The 21,758-nt window shown below is 34.4% G+C and overlaps 1 protein-coding gene across 3 annotated transcripts in view; it reads left to right on the top strand.

The window, feature by feature from the left end:
- Positions 1-21,758, top strand: part of LOC150102497 (nuclear valosin-containing protein-like) — a 534,631-nt gene that overhangs the window by 244,685 nt on the left and 268,188 nt on the right. For all 3 annotated transcript variants that reach the window (XM_090398755.1, XM_090398754.1, XM_090398756.1), the window contains 2 exons: positions 12,347-12,491; positions 17,165-17,302. In XM_090398755.1, the coding sequence (XP_090254881.1) occupies positions 12,347-12,491; positions 17,165-17,302 (283 nt within the window). The remainder of the gene's footprint in view (positions 1-12,346; positions 12,492-17,164; positions 17,303-21,758) is intronic.

Below are 21,758 nucleotides of genomic sequence, written 5' to 3'. Positions count from 1 at the left end.
TCTAATTTTAAGTTTTGGTTACATTCTTGTATCTTGAACCAACATGAAAATATCACTACCAGCGATAACATAGTCAATGGGGCTTTTCTTTTGTTTCTTGTATCTTCCCTCCAAGTGAACTTGTGCGCATCGTTATCAAACATCTTGTTAGTAATGACTAGTCTGTATCATGAGCAGAAATCTGGCATGTCCTTACCATTCAGAGAAAGGACGAAAAGTGTGGATGAGGCACAGAACCCTGATGCATTCGAGCATTAATGGGAAAATCTAATGAGAGGAAGCCATCCACCATGACACATGATGAACAACCAGTGGGGGCAGCTGGCAATCCAATCACAGAATGAATAAAGGAGGCCATGAAGTTTTTGGTTATTTTTTAATTTAAATTATAAAAGGAAATAAATCAGCAAGGTGAGTTTGGCTGGTTTTATATTCTCAAGAGTGAAAGGGTTAATTTGATACTTAATCAATATCAAAAAAGGAATAACAAAATAAAAAAAGCAGGTCAAAATATTAATCAGCAGTGCTATAAATGACACCTAATTGCTTCATTTATTTCACCAACATCCAAGACATTAATACAAACTTAACAGTATGTGTTACCACTTACAGACATCAAAATTTTATCTGTAATTTTAAATGAATCCCAATTGGCATCTTCACTGACTACAGTTCACCTCAGTTATCCCAACTACATCAACCATTACTTGCTAAACATTAGTATACCTGGAATATTCACTATGTGATCTGATTTTATACAGCCTAATTACTTAAACTGTGAGATTATCTTCCTAGAATGTTTAATGTTCATAACTCCAACTGGCTCTCTCTCTCTCTAACTTCACCGATCAAGTTGGAAGGGAAGCTGAATTATTTGCTATTACTCATGATCTAGTAAAGTCGTTAATCTGCCAACCATAATACCAGATAATCCTCGTCATTCTTCCAACACACACTCTGGACTTTACTTAACCAGCTCTCCATCCAAATACAGTGTTGTTTGCTCTTCTCATGGCAACTACAGCCATAAAGTTACTGATGTTTTTAATTTTCTGCAGGTTAGTTTCTTCTTGTCAATCTCAGCCTTGTATCCTAGTAAAAGGGATTACTTCCAGATTTATATGCCTCTTTTCATTTGTCTGATTACCATTTCTGCTCTCCTGATGCAATCATTTGCTCTGAACAAACTGAAATAATCCTTGCTGGAATGCAGGCCTTCATGTCTCACTACATTGTAAACCCCTTAATGCTATCCAAGCTATGGTTCTCTAATAAATGAGCCTTGGCAGTCCTCGATAATAATTTGTCATATATATATATATATATATATATATATATTTGGTTGGGTTAAAAATTGTCAATATATCTAAAGCAAAGACTTCATAAAGTCCATATGAAATAAGCTTCCCTCCTGCTCAAATGGTTCTGCCTTCTGGTTCCTTGCTATTGCTGTACTAACTTTTGCCTTTCCTTGTTTCTACCCCTTTCTCTCCCTCTCTCTCACACACCTTGATGGTATACCATGGTGATATCACCCAAAGTTAAGGAGAACCTCTTGGCACCAGTCTTTCCTCTAACTCTTGTATATATGACAAAGGCAAATCACTACCTACTATAACCATGAACTGTTCACAGCATGCTGCCTCCTGATCTCACAACAGATGGAACATTAAAAAAAATTCAATGTCTTGATAGTAATAAGTCTCCTGGTTCAGATGGTATCCCCCCCCCCCTCGAGATGTGTAAAAGATGGGTGCTTCAGAATTAGCACTCACCACCTACATAAGCCGTCATACTCATCTAGCATCTATCCAATAGCATGAAACCAAGCCTTTATCTAGTCTGTTTCTAAAAATGGAGATATGTGTCACCACATTTTCTGTTAATTTTTTTAAAAATATTCTGATGTGGTTTAATGCCAAAAGAACAGTACAGTAATACCCTGCCTTAAGTCGCTTCACTTTATGACATTCTGCTCATATGACACTTTTTCAATTATGATCAATGCCCATTTATACATTCGTATGGTCTTTTTACTGACATGCTGCTGCCATGAATCAACCGCATGCACAGTATTCAAGGACTCAGTTTATTTATGATGTTATTGCTTGCTACATCTATTTGTGTTTTGGTATTGTGCTGTAAATTATGAACTGTTTATAATTATTATTTTATTGTTGCTATAATAATATCAGATAAAATTCAAAGTAAGGGTGCTGCTATTACAGTGAAAAGAAGAAGACATAAATTTATTACATTAGATATTAAGATTAAAATTATTAAATTTAGTGATGATGTTGAAAGTTTATTTTTCACTTGGTTAGTGTATGATGATGGTATATCAAACAAGGGGATAGGACACAGGTTGCAAAGGTCCCTGAACTTGGTCTCAAGAGTGTTTCATTTGATCAAAATGACATGAATGTGGTGAATCTGAATAATCAAATCATTCAGATTCACCATATATGTAGGATATTTCCTATGAAAGGGGAAAATACGCAAACAACTGGATGGAACTGATATGGCTTCCCCTCTTCTCCTCCCAGCTAACTTCTATATGTAACATTTTGAAAATGATTTACTCAACACAGTCATACTTAAGCCATTAGTTTGGCTGTGCTATGGTGCTATGCTGATGATGTATTTTGCTGTTTGGCCTTATAGTCCAGACACATTAGATACATTTTTGGCACATCTTAACTCCCTAAACTAAACTTCGCCACAGAAAAAGAAAATAATAATTGTCTTCCCTTTTTTAGATGCACTAGTGACACAACTTCTTAATGGCTCATTATCTATTTACAAAAAACTTTTCCATTTACAAAAAAAAATCACTTATACAGGAAGATACTTACATAAACATTTGCACCATGACCACCCTACCTAACAGGATGGCATCCTCAAAACATTTACTCACCAAGCCAAGGCTATTTGTTCAACTGATACAGCCTTGAAACTGAGCTTAGGGACTTTTACAACATCTTCTTAACCAATGGCTACAGCCCATACAAAACAGATAAAATGCCCTCTCCCCCTCCTAATTCTTCTAACACAGGGTTGCAGCAAATCTAATCCCATTCCATGTGTTATAGATACATCAGGAAAAAAACAAAGCCAACGTTCTCTGCAAATTATGATCTCCATCTTCAAACTTATCATTGAGTTAGCATGCCACTTTCAAACTTATCATTGAGCTAGCTATTGTTATACCTTTTCGTAAAGATCAACTGCATTCTCATGAACTTCCTGAAGCGAATGAAGTTCCTTATGACTGCAGTTTGGCCTACTTTGGGCAGATTGGCTGATAAGTTAACATCTGCCTTGAAGAACATAAAAATTACATCGGTGATCATCTGTATGGCAAGTTGGGATTGACATATCATGCTCTGGATACTTTTTCACATAGGATGAGATGGAGGTGGGTGGGTGGGAAACATCTTTATTGGATAGAGGTTGTTATAGGTGTAAGAGACTATTTTAGAATTATCATCAGCTATGACGCACTCTCCCAACCTCAACAAGTATGGTTGCATTAATTTACCAAAGATCTGGGAGATTATCATTTTAAGATCTGATAGCCTGACTTTTCTAAATTAACTTTGGTTATCCGACCTATAGAGAGCACTATATAAGGACATTAGTTCTATTGTCAGTTACAATATAAATTGCTTTCCTCAGTTCAGTTTAGTGCTGTGTGCCTATCATAGTAATAATTGTGTTTTGATGATGCTGGTTAGAAAACTAGTGAAATATTAGTGAGTTTAATAAATTATATTTTTTGACTCTCTCAGTGTTGTTTATACCATAAAGTGTTATTACGAACATAGACGACACCTAAGCCTTTCTATGCATAACAGAAAGGGGAACTAGATGATGGAGAAGAAATGGAAGTAGCAGCAGAAGTGAATAAGTTCCAGATCAACATAAAAAGTGAAAGAAATTTTCTAGGCATTAGAGAAGGCAGATAACACAACAAACAAGGAAAAGTTCATCCTTGTTAGAGATCTAAACAGCAGAGCAGGGAATAATTTTTGTTTTATTTTTTTTATATGTGGTTACAACCATAGAGAGCATTCTTCAAACTCACAAAAAGTTATAATTAAACCTATAGTATATTTGTAACATGGGCAGGCTAAAGATCCCCCACGTTTTTGTCAATTTTATATATTTTTTGTAATTTTTTTTATTTATTTTTACATGGTCTGGAAACCCTGCTGTAGAGACGAAACATGGAACTTTTTTAGAAAGTTGAATTTCACAATGAAGTTCATCTTCTACCTAAAGAGAATCACAAGCATCCATGCCAACAGTGGGATTTGAACATGCAACCTGGTGGTTGGATAGCAGGTATGCTAACCGCTCAGCCTACCAGGCTGGTGATTACTAGACATAATTACTAATTACTAGACATATAGAAATGTTGTAGAAAAATCCAAAGTTAATAATAATAATGATAAGAATCTGTTGGAGTTCTCTTCAGAACATGGAGTAGTGATTTCTAACATCATATTCCAACATAAAGATGTGTATGCAAATTCACATGGGGAGAAGAAATAAAGTCTCATCAACTATGTCATTGTTGATAATGATGTTTTCTCAGTTGTTCATGATACAAGAGTATACAGAGGATTTCAAATTGGAAGTGATCACCATTTAGTGTTGAGCAGGATAAAACTGAATTTCTTATTGACAAGAAGAGTATGTAAATAGGTTTTAAAATGGATCAAAGTTGAGCAGCTTTCAGAGCTCAACTGGAGACTCAAATACACAAACATTATTTAAGAAAATATAAAAGCAACTGATTCAGCCAGAGTCAACTTTAAGCATATTGTGAGGTTGTCTGCAAGGTTAGAAAAATCCATCCAAGAGGCAGTCAAGGAAAAGAAGAGAGTATATCGAAAGTTCCTAGCAAGTAAGTCAGTTTGTGCTCTGAGAGAATACAGAGAAAAATATAAGCAGGCGAAAAGACATGGGATGGCAAGAACACAAAAATAAATATCAGGAAGGTGGCAAAATATTCTGACAGCTCCTGAAAAAGCTTAAAACTGAAGAAAATAGTATTGCAGAAGGAATTGGAGATGATAAAGGTGACATGAATACCGAAGATAAAAATATTCTAGATGTCTGGAGTAATTACTTTGGTATATGAAACATGTAGTGACATCATAGTAATAGAAAATACTTAACATGAATATAATCAGGAATACATTTTAATACTTTTATACTTGAAACAGAAAAGCCACCATAAACTTGAAATGTGGAAAGGCAGTTGTTGTGTTGAAATGAGCATTTAACCAGAAATGCTCAAATATGGAGGTATAAATGTTTTAGAGCAGGGATTCTCAACCTATGGTATGCGAGCCACTGCCTTACTGGTACAACCAAAAACTTTGAATTAAATATAGTGGTACGCCACTGGAAAAGGTTGAGATCCCCTGTTTTAGAGGAGATACACTGCATAATTCAGAAAGTCTGGTCTTGAGGGTCAAATTCCAGATGATTGCAGTAGCATTCACATAGTATCCATCTATAAAAAGGGAAATAAAATGAAATGTGAGAATTACAAGGGATTTTCCTTCTGAATGTTCCTGGCAAGCAAGTATACTTGAGAAACAGCTAATAGCTAAATAAGCAAATGGTGGAAGGGAAGCCGAAGAAGAATAAGCTGAATTTAGGTTGAATAGAGGTTGCCATGATCAGATTTTCAATTTATAATAAATTGCTGACAAATCATAGTAATATAAGAACTCTGTATTTAAATTTCATAGATATGGAAGATTCATATCACAAGTGTTGTCAAGAGAAAAGTTCTTCAAAACATTACAGTTATATGGCATAAATAGGATATTACACCTAACAATACTTAATCCATGTTTTAGTTTTAAGTCTGCAGTTGAAATTGAAGAAGGTATACAGGAAGATGGTTTGATGTTAAATCAGGTGTGAGATAAGAGTGTATCTTATCTCCACTGTTATTCATCTATGTGGATCACATTATGAAGGACTTTGGTTAAACCTGATACCAAATTAGAGATGTTAATTTCAGCTCTTTACTTTATGCAACTAATGTTATACTCCTAAATAAATTTGTACAAGTCTCCAGGATTTGCTAACTAAACTGAGTAACTGCTATAACAAATATGGTATGAAAAATCAGCAATAAAAGGACAAAGACAATGAAAATAGACAGAAACATTGAAAACATCTACCGCATTCTGATGGGAGAACCCATAGAACAAATAAAACATTTCAGCTTTAGACCCAATTTAGTGAAGATAGAAAATTAAATATAGAAACAGATAAAGAATTAGCAAAGCTGGTATGGTAGGAAATCTTATCTCATCTTTCTTTTTTACCCTCTTTTACCTTGTGGTGTCAAGGGTTTATTAATCATGGACCTCAAATCGTTCACAGGAAGGTGGTCAACCCTACACCCTGGTGTATCCCATGTCCATAGTGTTGAGTTCTCAAGGCCGGTTTGCCTGCTTTGCTGGATAAAACCCCCAGGATAAACTGGGGAAAAAACCCTACTGTTCATGTCCAAGACTGCCTAACTTGGCTATGGCTGAGGAAGATCCTTCAGCTCCTCACGTCTCCGATAGGAATCGAACCTGGGACACTCCCTTCCCCAGGGATATGGTTGCGAAGCGCACAGCCACTAGGCCAACCTCAAGGATATAAAAGGACAAAGACAGTGAAAATTGACAGAACATTGAAAACATCTACTGCATCCTGATGGGAGAACCCATAGAACAAGTAAAACATTTCAGCTTTAGACCCAATTTAGTGAAGATGGAAAATTAAATATAGAAACAGATAACAGAATTAGCAAAACTGGTATGGTAGGAAATCAGCTAATCAAATTTATATGGAATAAGAGAGAGGAAGTAGTCAGAAATAGCTGTATATAAGACAGTGTTTGAACCAATTTTAAATTATGAATCTAGGAGCTGGGTTAGAAATAAAATATTTGTTAAAAGAATTTAAACCACAGATATGAGAGTTGTGAGAAAGATTAGGGGAAGGATCAGATGGCATCAATGGCAATATGATATTAAAAACGAAGGATATTAGGAAAGAATTTGAAATTGTTAGCACTCAGGAATGTGTTAGCATAGCTAATCTCAGCTGGTCACTTAAACAAAATGGTAGAGGAAAGGTTAGCAAAGCAGGTGTTTAATGCAAAGATGGCAGGAATAAGATCCAGAAGAAGACCATAATTTAGATGGATTGATACAGTAAAAAATGCCTAAATTTCAATATTAACAAATCTTATATTAACAAATATAAGATTTGTTAATATTGAAATCATGCCACATAACAGATTAATTTGGAGAAAAATTGCCAACAGGAATCTAGTAACAATGTAACTTTTTCATGCAGTACTATCATAATACTGTATACCCCACCCTGAGAGTCAGGAATTTCATGATGATGAATTCACATGAAAACAGCACACTCAAGTAGAGTTATATGCCAACCAGATTACCATATAATTCTAGCCATTCTCCATGTGAGTTCTACCTTATTTGTTCAATCAGATCATAACAATATTAGTTTCCTTCTCTAATAGGGCACTGTTTATTAATCCACTCTGAACTTTGTGTTGCATTGCATTATGAAAAGACTGATAAGTTGGATGATTATTGTAAAGTACATGTTTTTATTTCTTAGGAAAATTGTTTTCAGTGTTCTGATTCAAGAATCTGCATTGAACACATCAGTGATAGAATTCTTACAAGTATGGAAACTTTTATTTCTAGTGATAAGATGGATCTGGTTCACACTGGTTTGTGCAAATCTGTTATTAAATTTCTAAGCAGTTTTAGAAGTAGTATGTTATTATGAAAAGATCTTTTAATAAAACAGTTGAAAAACATATAGTTTGCAAATTGAACTTCAAATGCAAAGGAATGCAAAATTCTATCAATTATAGATTGGTATCTACAACCAGTGGGTTGATATGCACATGTGCATCAAACATTTTCATGGATGGGATGTGTTTCTAAGTTCATCTTGACATGAGACAAACATGTATATCAAGATGAAATCACTGAAAAAGTTTCTGAGAAAAAATGAGACCAGATGCGAAGAGAATAGCTGTTCAAAACATTGTATTGGGTGTAAATGGGATATTATATTGAACAATACAACCTATACTGAGGTGCAGTCACCAGTGTCAGAATTCAAGACGGTATTAAAAGACAGTTTGATGTTAAATCATTTGTGAGACAAGGATGTGCAATCTCCAGCTATTCATCATCTGTATGGATTACATTGTGAAGGTGAGTGGTATTAGGTCAGATATCAAAATTGAGGGTGATAATCTCAGCTCTTTACTTTATACATATAAAGTTATATTCCTAAATTAATCCAGTAAAATTCTGCAAGATTACTTAAATTAAACTGAATAACTGCTGTAAGAAATCTGATATGAAATTAGCAGTAAAAAGACAAAGACTATGAAAATAGTCAGGAACACTGAAAATATCAGTTGTGTCCTGAACGGAGAGCCAATAAAACAAGTAAAACATTTTAGCTATTTATGCACAATTTGCAGTGAAGATGTCAAATTAAATATTGAAACAGAATAGGAAATGGCAACATGGCAGGGAGTCAAGTGAATAAATTTATATGGAATAAGAGAAAAATTATTCAAAATGTAAAAAACCAATAGCAATAATCTTGCCTCCTCTCCAAATGGAGGTTGTGTCTTCTGGTACCTTGTAAAAGCCATTGGATTCAACATCTGCTCACCTGCACTTTCACCTCTCATTCAGATGGCATCAATGTTATTGAACCCAAAGAGGAAGCTGATTTCTTGCCATCAATCTTTCCACTCCAACTCCTGCACAGACAATGATGAAGGCAATTACTTCCTTCCATGCTAGTAATTGAGCATTGGAAGTCTGCAGGGTTTTTTTTTTTTAGAAAAAAATCATAAGAAGAATACTAAATATATCTTCTAGCATCTCTCCAACTCTATTCAAACACTGTGCTCCAGGGCTATCCTCTTTACTCAACTGATGCTTATTCCAAAATATGGAAATAAGCATATATATCTAACCTATTTCAAAAAAGGATAAAAGCCTGCCATCCAACCACTGACCAATTGCTATCACTTCAATTATTTCCAAAATAATAGACAACGTTATCAACAGTCAACTTCTCCACTACCTAGAGGCCCAACACTCCAGTCTGGATTCTGCCAATTTAGATCTATGGCTGACCTCTTAGCTATATCACTCACCACTGAACCTATTCCATGGAAAGATTTAGAGAGATGTGCACTGTGCCCTTGACATTTCCAGGCAATTTAATCATGGTTGGCATTGACTGTTTTGCAAATTGTCTTTCTTTTGTCTATCTGCATTCTTCTGTAACTGGATAGCCAATTTTCTCTCTGGTCATTCATTACCTGTCATGGTGAACTGCACCCTCTCTTCAAGCTTTGCCACTAATGCAGGAGTATCCCAGAGCTCTGATCACAGTACTCTTCATTCTTCTTCATCATTTGATATGTTAGATGCCTCAAGATCTTCCAGTGACTCAAACACTGGCTTCAATGGCAAAAAAACAACAACTCAAGCCTGCCTTATTACCTGCAAGAAAAATCACGGCACATCCCCTCTCATTTTTGGTAATATTTCAGTTTCCTTTCAAGATAAACTTTTTCTTCTTGGGTTGACTGTTATATCCAGTTTATCCTGGCACAAACATATTACTCACATAGTCTCCTTAGTCTCTAAAAAGCTTGATGCTCTTTCCTGTTCTAAATATTATTTCTCTTTCTCTCAACTCTTAACACTCTATGATCCTTCCAACTTTGGAGTACTGTTTCCACATTTGGGATGGAGCATCCAAGACCTCTCTAAGAATTCTTGATGATATTCAGAAGAGGGCAATCCACTTAATAGACAATCCTTCCCTCACTGACTCCCTTCAGTCCTTGTTATCATAGGTGCTTTGTTTCAGTGCTGTGCCTTTTCTATAGGTACTTTCATGAGCATCTGAATTGGTTACTACCATTCCTATGCTTTCTTTTAACTATAGAAGAACTAGAGCAGCCACTGTCCAACACTGTCTAGCTTCGAACACACCAAACTAACTTCTCACCAGCTTCCTTCATTCCATCCACCTCTATTCTTTGGAATAATCTCCCCCATACTGTTTTTCCCACTGAGTACAGCTACTTTTTAAGAAACATATCAACAGGCTACATGTTTCTCCTGAATGATTTTTCCACACATGGTACTATAGTGTTATAGGTCTTGTGTCAACATAAAAAAAAGTCTTTTCGATTCAAGGTTAACCAAAATTGTCACACAGCTTTTTTTTTTTTTTTTTTTTTTTTTTTTTTTTTTTTTTTTTTTTTTGAAAATACCACTCACTACTTTTATACATACTCAACATTCTCTATCACTGCCATCATGATATTTTTCAAAACAGGTTAGATACATAGGGCATCCAACATGTCACAATATATTCGTCCCCCTCCCCCTCCCCCCCTTTCTCTTCAAATGAAGTGTTTAAACACACACATCACAATACCTTTTTTTTTTTTTTTTATAATTTATTTTTAACAGGAAGAACCTGTGTTGGGAATTGTTTTCCTTTCAGTCTGAGGGATTGATCCATTTTAGTGGTTGTTCTTGGTATATGGAAGACTTGAAAAAAAAGTATCTTATTAGAGTCAGTTGAAAATCTATGAATAATATGTTTTTCCTTGTTATTTACTTCATATAGTAGCTGAAAATTTAGAATTGTGAGTATGAGATGAAGACAGAACTTTTCAGTACTTATTCAAGTCCTCACACAACCATTCAGCAGAACTGCTCATCATGTCTGACTTGTCAAATTGTTCATATTATTGTTATTGGATATTGTTATGCAATGGACCTCATTCTTAACTAATTAGTTCTTTCTTTCCTAATCATTTCATGCAATTTTCATGACTTATGATTAGCAATTACACCTCTCACCATTTTTGCTATCCCTGGAAAGGCACAGAGCCATGTTGCACATTGGTTTTGAAATGTCTTCTGCTATGGGCAAAAGTGCACATATTTTCTTTCAGATAATAGATGAAGATAAATAAGTGCTTGTCTTTAACTGAATGATATTCATAATAGATGTCTGCATGCCTGCTAAATTCAAATGTATTTAGAAGTTGTTTTGGCAGAGATTTTTTTTAAATACAAAAACGTTCTTGAGAATAATCAAGCTTAGCAGGGACAGCATGTTTAAAATTCTCAAGATGACCTGAAATTAGCAGTCAAAAAGTTAAAGTTGCTTATTTCTTTTATGTAGCTATTAAGAAAATCCTACTCAGCTAAATGCTTGAATAAATGGTTAGTCTGAGCAAGATGATCTTTTAAAGGGAATTTTGGAATTCTTGAGCACTTAAGTGTACTATTTCACTTTGTGCTGATCGTGTTATTCATGGATTAGCACAGCCATCATGCTTAAACAGTGCAGCTGTATTTATAATTATGTTATACAAAAATTGAACTTCCTTATTTTTCTTTGGTGTGAAATGAATTGCGTCAGTGCCATTCATTAGCATTCCTAAAGATAGCTGTTTTTATCCTGCCATTTATGGCAATATTTATATTTCCTTTTTTTCAACTTTAGCCAGTGCGAGTTGATAGTGACATCATTAAGTGATGTTTAGAAATATAATGCTTTTCAGAATTGCATTTTGTTATTAATAATAGATGAAGATAAATTATAGTTCGTGGCCACTGTGTAAATTATTATTTGCTACTCTGAACAACATTGTTCCTGTTGCAATAAAAAAAACACGATTATCATTTCCTTGCATTTTTAAAAAGGAAATGTTAGTGTTTTCAAAGGTTATTAAAAATCCATAACTATAAATTATTTTTGCAGAGCTTGGTATAAGGAATGATATTAGTTGCAACATATAGAAATGATCCAAATGAAACAATAAAAAGTGTGCATCATAGCCAATTGGAATCTGGTTTCAGATGGATTTACTTGAATTCTTCAACTAGATTTTTAAAATATGCTATAGTTATTACAAAACTTAAGAGTAATTTATTTACCACCCCACCAGCCATGAAGTTATGTATATTTTGATAAAAACATTGATCTCTAGTTATCATTAAAATTGCATTCAGATCCTATTGAAATAACATGAACTTGAAGCATAAAACCATTGATATAGTTCATCCATGTGGATGGAATAAAATAGGTAAAATAGTTGTTTTGTGACCTTTGTTTAACATGCAAGGTAGTAAAACTAAAAGCTACATGTTATTGATTCTCTTCTGATAACAATAATGATAAAAGCATTATTTTAAAATAGTTGAATACCTTGCAGAATTGAATCAGAAAGACACTTCAACTCAGGTGATGGTAATCGGAGCAACAAATCGTCCAGATTCACTCGATTCTGCATTGAGGCGTGCTGGAAGATTTGACCGAGAAATTAGTTTAGGAATTCCAGACGAAGCAGCTAGAGTAAAGTATGTTTTAAGTATTTAAAATGTTGCTGTTTCCATCTCAAATTTTATAATTAATGGAATCTTTAGTAATATTTTATTTTATTTTGTGCGTGAATACAGAAACTTTTTTATTGCTACCACATATAAATATCACTTTTTATTCCTCATGGATAGACTTCAATAATTATTCAGGGCAAGCTAGAGCAAGATGTGAAAGGAACTGTGGTATTTAGAGAAAAAATAATGAGAAAGTTAAAATGGTAGAAACTGTGGTAGTATGTGTCTTGTTGACAGTGATTATAATCTTCTAGAAAAGAATAGAATAGAATATGATCGTGTGTAATAAGAGGAAAGAAGTATATCACAGGTAGACTACTTTTATGATGATAAGAAAAGATCTTCCAGCATGTGTAAACTGTAAACAGCCTCATACCTTGGGAAAGTTTAGCTATACTGCATGGAATAATGCAGTTGATTTGAGAATTAAGAGTCAGTTAAGTCAAGAGGGATAATTATCGGTCTAAGAATAAAATGGTAGAATTTGCAGTGAAAAAAGGAGTGAAGGTAGAGAATGAGGCAGAAAGGATTGTGGAAGAAAAATCAGGATGTAAATATAATACACAAATAGAAGAGTGACTATGTAGAATTAATTGGGAAATATATATTTAGGATATCAGAAGGCAGAAGTATGGGAGACAGTGTGAGAAATGGGAATATGTTTCAAGAAAATAGCAGGCAACTAAAGAAGAAGAGGACTGGAAATACGTAGAAGCGTGTAAGAGGAGAGAGCTAAGAAATTGTAAGCAAGACTAAGTTTAGAATGAATGAAAAGTTGGATTCAATGGAAGAAGGGGGGGGGGTTAGGCCTGAAAAGATTTCTTTTAGGAAAAGTAAGGATATGGAGCATATAAAGTACTTAAAAATGAAATTTAAGGGTTAATATAGGAGGAGGAGGTAATGAAGCTGTAGAGAAGATATTACCAAGAGCATTTGAATGGATTCTTAAATGAAAGGTGTGTGGAGCTTGCTAAGAATGTTGGCATAGTTAAGCAGTTTTACCAACAGGAGGTGAGGGATGTTTAAGTAAAGACAAAGAGGAATGTTTTGGGACTTGATAGTATATGTGTGTGGGGGGTATAGGAAGTAATGGGTGATATGAGTATTGAATGGCTGATCGTTTTTTTTTTTTTTTAATAAAATTGTAAATGAAATCAAATATCTGGTTAATGGACAAAGAGATTCTTAGTTCCAATCCACAAGAGTAAGGGAGATATACAGAGTTACCATGCATTAATATGTACTGAAGTTGTCACTCCAGTACTTATTAATAGGCATACCAGTGTAAAAAGTGTAACAGTCAAAATCTTTACTACATCTTTAATATTGGTATGCTTACCAGATATATCTACCCAGCTAATAGCCATTAAACCACCAGGCTGCAGGAAACTATCTAGGATTGTAAATAACATAAGCATGATTCAGGGTGTGGGACATTCACACCTCTCAGAGGAAATGATGACCCTAGTGGTGATCAATACTACTGGGTTATGGATGGGTTTCATAACCCATTCTAATATCACCAATCATCACTTTGATGATATGAAATGGGTGACATAACATTTGAGGATTAAAGTATCTGAAAACATTGTCTGTACTCGAACCAGTGTTTTTCGACCTTTTCTGACTGCCGTCCACTTGGATAAAGAATATAACTTGATGGTCCACTAGCCCAGATATCCTACCTTTTATGAATAGGTCATATTTTACTACTAGAGGTAAGCTTTCATATGCCCTGAAGTGCAAAATTGCAGAGTTGGGATAACATACAGAAACTTAATATTTTTTAGTGGAAAATTAGGATAGAATGGGATATATTGTGAATTATACTAAAAAGTGAGACACCTGTAAAATATTTGATTGATTTATTTAAGTTCAAGCATTCACAGAATTAAGTTTGTATAAAAAAGTACAAAGTATACTTAAATATAAAGAGCCAACAGGCTTCATTTCGTACAAAGTATATTAATATATTAAATATATTTATACAGGTAACGAGGCAGACTGTATATTTCTCAGCTTATGGTTGCAACTCACTGACTGATTTTGTGTACCACTATATACTTGTGTGTTGAGATATACAGCATGTCAAAATATTATGCATATTATTATTCTGAAATTAAATGAATTATGTAAAGGAACTTTTTTAATTACTAGGATTTTTAATATTGTATTCAACTCTATCTGAAAATATATAGACTAAGATTTAACAACATATCTATTTACTAATGAAATTCTCTTGTGACCCACCAAGAAATCCACTCAGCCCACTAGCAGTCCACAAACCACACTTTGAAAAAGGTTGCTCTAGCACAGTGTCTTAATTGCTTTTCCAATTTTTACCTAAATGCAGTACAAGTACAATTTTTAGAATTGTGTTGGACAGTTTTATAACATTTCTTCTTGTCTATTGTATAGTTTTAAAATAGTCATTCTACATACTTCTATTGGAAATCTTTAGAAGTTTCCAGGTCAGCTAACAAATAATCTTACTACAGCTATTATTCAGGTTTGCCTGGAAGAATACACTTCATAAATATACTTAATCTTTGTTCCAACCTCAGTGATATCCATTTCTATTCATAGCAGACCCAGTAGCAAGCTGGATAAAAGCACTATAAAGAGGAAGAAGATAATTCTGAAGTCATTCTTAATCAGATCTAATCTTGGGCAGGATGATCAGTTAAACAGAATGAGAAGTGAAAGTTTGGTAAAACTAACATACATAGCCGAAACAGAAAGGAAAAATAGCCAAAAAAAAAAAAAAAACCACACCTACTTTTCCAAACAGAAAACTTGCTTATTCAATCAACTGATTTCACTTTTCCAGTTATGCTCTTTGACTATTCATCAGATGGCAAGGTTTTTTTATCTTACAAAATAGGAATACCATCCAAAAACACCTGAGCTTACTCCTGAAAACTCAGGTGTTTCATTCTACAAAAAGAGGCACACTGTTGAGAAGTAATGCACACACAATTAACACAAGTAGTATACCATCATAACCTTAACTGCTTCATCCTTAACCCAAATAACAACAGTCATCTCACCATATAACTGTGCTGATGTTATAGCACTAAAAGGCCAAAGTGTCTTATAAGTTGGCATTATTAAAACTTATATTCCAAACACTTCCTTCTTCTAAAGCATTTCTGACTGCACCAGTCCATCTATATCGTGTATTTTTTTTTTTTTTTTGGCTATTTTTCCTTTCTGTTTCGGCTATGTATGTTAGTTTTACCAAACTTTCACTTCTCATTCTGTTTAACTGATCATCCTGCCCAAGATTAGATCTGATTAAGAATGACTTCAGAATTATCTTCTTCCTCTTTATAGTGCTTTTATCCAGCTTGCTACTGGGTCTGCTATGATTATGTGACTGTGGGGAAAACCCAACAGACTTCTCACAGAGTGTGATGTTGGGGAGCGGAAATAATTTTTATGACTGTAAAAGTGTGTGTGTTCATGGGACCAGTTTGCCAGAACAGGCAAACTGGTCCCATGAACACACACACTGTACCAGTTTGCCTGTTCTGGGGGACGAAAACCCGAGTTTCCAGGTGAAAAAATCCCTTACCTCCATATGAGACCTGCCTACTTACCTTTAGTCAAAAGAGATCAGATAAAGGTTCCTCACATCTTGGACAGGAATCAAACCCAGGTCTTTCTGACCAAAGGTCTTCGTCTATACTGACTGAGCTATGGAGGTTCTTATTTCAAGATTATACAGTGTGGTTCAAAATTCCACGTACAAACTTTGAGGGGAGGTAGAGAACATCCAAATCAACCATATTCACATAGGAAAGCATGACCGGAAATGTCACCGGAAGGTACTAACAGTGACACAAAGATACAGAAATAACACAAGGCAGTAAGTAGTGTAAAAAAATTTTATTAGGCGTAACTGAACAGTTCAGTAGTAGTTGGATACATAATATGGTAAACGAAGTGCATGCCTGCCATCTCAGCGTTCGTAAAACGACGCATGTTCTTCATACGACGTCGAAAGCTTGAATGAGGAAGCCCCAATTGCTCACCTGGAGCGCTGGCAAACAGCGCCACCTGTCACTTTCAGGTGGCGTTTCCGGTCATGCTTTCCTATGTGAGTATGCTTGATTTTGATGTTCTCTACCTTCCCTCAAAGTTTGTACGTGGAATTTTGAACCACCCTGTATAGCTAGGTAACTGCATGGCATTCCGTACATAATCTATAAAGAATGCTGAGACCCAATTGAGACTTCTGACTTGGTGTCCAGTCCTTATCTTCCAGTGAGTATGGTGTGGTATTCTGTTGATATAAAAAAAATATGAATGAAACATATTTCAATTCGTGTAGAAATATTTTCAATTTGAAAACAAATAATTATTTTCAGTTAGAAAACAAATAATGCTAAAAATATATGTGAATTTTGAATAACATTTGTTCTGAATTAAAACTGTCTACATACAGTTTACTTGCATTTTTCTGTACTTGCATGCTAGTCCCATGCTTGAAGGCCTTTCAGTAATGGACCAGAATAAATTCTAGTTAAACATATTTATGGATATATTTATTTACATAGAATTTCGACTGTTAGTAACTTTATATCATCAGATGTATTATAAATTGAATTAAATGGCATTTTTTTCTTTCAAAGAATCTTGCAAGTTTTGTGCAGTAAACTACGTCTCAGTCCACAGTTTGATTTTTATTGGCTAGCCAGAAACACCCCAGGTTATGTGGGAGCTGATTTAATGGCTCTAACTAGGGAAGCAGCTGTATGTGCTATCAGCAGGTAATGGATCTTTTATTATTTTTATAATTTTATCATTTAATATATGTATAATTATAATGTATACATTAGATGCATACATTCATTTAAATTTTTTTTCAATATCTTAATCCCGATTCAAGCCATCCATCCAAATCTCTGCACAATACTCCAGATGAAATTATTTCAAAGCCTTGTAAATGAGCAAACTGACATTCTTATTCTTACATGACAATGTTCATTTCAGCATTGCAATTATCCTCTGAGTTGTATTAAAGTTACAGTTTTTAGTATTTTTTATAGTATTATATTTATAGTATTTATAGTTATTCAGCATGCCTAACATGTTTTCTTTATCAATTACTCTATCATAGTTGTACCATTAAAATTAAGATTCAGAATATAATTTTGCCAAGTAGTACATCACAAGCACAAACAGCAAAATTCTCAAACAATCTGCTTCATCTTCAGCTTTTAAATTGGCCTCAGAATTTTCAGTTCTAATACTACTCTTCACATATATTTTAATATAGTTTTTCATTAATCATTTCTGATTAATGAAAAACTATATTAGCTGATTGTAAATAGTTACTATAAAACACTGTGTACTTTATGTTTTTACATTATAATAAAAATTAAATACCAATTTCTTACATAAAATATTTTTTTATAAAATTTTCACTCAGCACATGTTATGTTCATGCATCTTTCATATGATCAGTTTAATTGCATGCATTAAATGACAGAAAGATTAAAAATGCAGATATGGTATGAATTGTAATAAAGGCTCAGTCTCATAAGTTAAGTCATAAGTTGTAAAAGGGTATGCAAACAAATAAAAAAAAATTGTGTTATTCAGCTATGAAATAAGGATGGATCTTTAATATTCCACAATTTTATCTATTTAACATTGCCGAAATGAAGTCTTAGGCACTACTTTTGGTTTGGTATTAAATGAAGGTTTCTTGCCCTCTTAAAGTTTCTGCCTGGTTTCTGATGAGAACCAACCAGTTGTTTGGTTGATTCTCATCAGAGACTGGCCTGGCAGCTGTTCAGAACAGCTGTCAGGCCAGTCAAGTCTTTATCAAAAGCACTAATAGGAGATGACTATGGACACCCGAGTAGTGCTCATATCTTTTAGGTAGTGCATGCTAAAGCAATTCTGATACCAGGGATTGGATTCTCATAAGCTATCTTGTCAATTTTCGAAACTTTCAAAAGTTTCTGTTTTTTATTTCTGTCTATTAAAATGAACATTAGAGAGAGAGAATGATATCCATTTTCTTATTGTATTCACTGGCATCAAGGATAATGGTAGTACTTCCCTTGTCAGTTTTGGATACACCACTCCAAGCATGTGAGCAGTATTCTAACCATGGGTGGATTTGGGATTTGCGTATAGTTGAGAGTTGGTTGGGTGTAAAATAGCATCTTGAATGAAAGATAATGCCTAGTTTTTGGCTGAGATAACTGTTGATGTGTGTTTATGCCAGGAGAGACCAGAGGTAAATGTTAGTCCAAGCAGAAAGAGATCTGATCTTGTCTGGTGATTTGTGTATTGCTGAGGGTAAGGATAGTTAAGCTGAGATCTGTTTTGTAAGAGAAAAGGCAAAACTGTGTTTTGGTGACATTGAACATGTCAAGATTGTTTTTATCCCATTAAAGGATAGTATGTAGATCAGTGTTTAAGGCAATAGTTATAGATGATCTTGTAGTCTAAGATGTCTGAGTATTACATGATTTTTCAAATGAGCAGGATGAATGGAGGTACTATCATCTGCAAAGTTGTGAATAAGATTGGTAGTAATTGAGAGCAGGTCATGTATGTACAGGAGAAAGAGAGAGAGAGAGTAGATGATAGAACTGAGCCTTAAGGTATTCCTGCATTGGTGGTAAATATTAAAGAGAATCAACCATGACATGACCAGAGAGGAAGCTAACAACCCAGTTTGCAGAGTATTACAGGTAGACCTAAGGATGGCAGTTTGTTTAGCAGACCTCAATGCCAGACATGATCAAAAGCTCTGGAAATGCCAAGAGTGACAGCACAATTTTCTTCAAACTTTTCTATGGCATGTGTCCAGTAGTGGGTATATATAAGCTAAAAGATCATCTGGGATTTTGAATGGCAGCATCCATACTTGGGGTTGCTTCTTAATTTGTGGACCTCTGTGTTGTGGAGAAGTTGGCTATTGATTACTTTCTTCATTATTTTAGAGAAAAAAGGAATGGATAGCAATTGGGTGGTAGTTTGACAGTAAACTTTTATCTCCCTCTTTTGAAATAAGCTGGATATGAGATTGTTTTCATGCATAGAATATGTACCCAGCTCTATATAATAGATTGTAGAGACAATGAAGGACAGGTGTTAGCTCTGGAACAGTGTTTTAGAACAATTGGAGAAATGCTATCTGTACCAGAAGACTCGTTAATGTCCAAGTTATTTAGTATTTTTCTGATGCATTTTTGTCAAAAACTACAGAAGACATGGTGCTTGGATTCTGGTATGTTAGGAGGCAGTTTCCCTCAGTTATCTATCAGGAGTTTGAAGAAAAGAGTGATGTCAGAAGGTCAACTTTATCTTTGGGTGAAGTAACAGTGGTACCATCAGGATGAAAGAGAGAGAGGTGGAAGTACAGGACTAGACAGTGAGGTTTCCATTTGAGTAGGAGGCAAGTTTTGTTAGAAAAATTGTTTTTTTCAAACTGGAGGTGGAAATGAACATTGTTCTTGTTAGCACTAATTCTACATTTATTTGTGAATAAATCTTGGAAGGCTTTAGGAGGTTTTGTTTTTATCTATTTGTAATGTTCTCTTTGCACTACATTTCATGGTTGTGTAATTTGAGTTCAAATTGGGAAGTACATGGAATACACAGTAATGGATTCCTTATGCCAACTAAGTCACACTAACATTAAGAAATTCATCCATCTGCTATGCAAATTGTTCTGAATCAGACATTCAGATTCAGACTTTTCCAGACATGCCTAATAGAATAGCAGCAGCATGATTATTCACTAACTGAACTTGGAAATCTTCAAAAATGTTACTATTAGGTTTGGTTGCAGTGTACCACCTAGTAGCCAGTATGTCTGCTTCACTATATGTATGTAAGCTGTCATATTTGTAAAATAAAATATTAAAGACAGAAACTTGCATAAAATAAATTTATTAGCTGCTGTAAAATTTTCACTCATTATAGGCATCTGTAGTATAATAACAACAGTGGAACACAAGATGGCTGCAATCTGCCAGACTGTCCAAAGCAAGACAAACCACAGCAGCAAGGAATCTTTTAGACACCTAGAAGGCTTAGTTGAGAAAGCTTGTCTTTTTGAGGAAAGGAAGGTAGAAATCTTTTTGACAGGGCAATAGGATACTGCAATATTAAAAGGTCTTAGAATATTGCAGTATCCTATCAAATGAATTGCTATACTTTAGCAATTCATTTGATATATGGAAGTGGAATCTGAGTGATATCTTCAGGAAATCTAGAGACTAGTGGCTTAAAGCTTTCTTGATAAAGGGCTCGTTGAAGCCATTTTTCATAAAGGCCAATTTGATATAATTCAGTTCTTGCTGTAAAAGGTCTTCAGTGGAACATATATATAAGCACAATGTTGTAAGGTCTTAATGGTTCTAAATTTTTGACTAGGACGATGATAAGAAGTGACTCTTCGTTGAAAATTGGATGCTATTGCCACGTTAGTCACCTTGAAAATGGACCTTAAGAAATTTGGTCAAAAGCTTCAAGGGTCTTGTCAGGACAACGAGGAGGTGTGGTCGGACCTCTCCCCCCAGTGATGATGAGAAGTAGCACAGATATAATGATCGGTATGTGTTTCTTTTCTAAAAACAAAATTGTAAACTACCATTTGGTTAATGAAGAAATATATCTAAAAAGGCTAGTTGATTGTTTTTGTCCTTTTGTAAGGTAATCAGTTTACCTTAGAAAATGAGAAAAACAATCAATAATTTGCAGTGAAACATATTTATTTTTGAAACTATTTGTTTCACTGTGGTGTTCACTGAAATAACCAGAGTGTATTACAAACAGTGGTGGCTCGTGACTCGAAATTGTGTGTGTGTGGGGGGGGGGGGGAGGTACACACACTCTAAGTACAGTGTATACATGTTTGGATAAAATATCAAAATTATGGTAAAAATTTTTAAAAAAATTAAACATAAAAAATATTGTTTATTATTGATAAAATTATACAGTTTGATATAATTCAAAATTAATCTTGTTTTGTTTCATGAAAAAATATTGTTTATTATCAATAAAATTATACAGTTCAGTATAATTCAAAATTACTTAAAAATAAAATCCATTATCATAACCCCAATAATGTTCTAAAATAAAAACTATAACAAATGTTATGTCTTTTATTAATTATAATGAAGAGCCAAAGGCTTCAATTAGTCAAAAGGGTGGAGCAAGCTCTGCTTGCTCCACCCTTTCTATGAGTTGCCTCAGCTT

Source organism: Typopeltis vanoorti, chromosome 10 (genome assembly GCF_054136105.1).
Source record: "Typopeltis vanoorti isolate ZY-2024b chromosome 10, IOZ_Tvanoo_1.0, whole genome shotgun sequence".
Lineage (NCBI taxonomy): Eukaryota > Metazoa > Arthropoda > Arachnida > Uropygi > Thelyphonidae > Typopeltis > Typopeltis vanoorti.
This window is presented reverse-complemented; position numbering and strand designations above follow the sequence as displayed.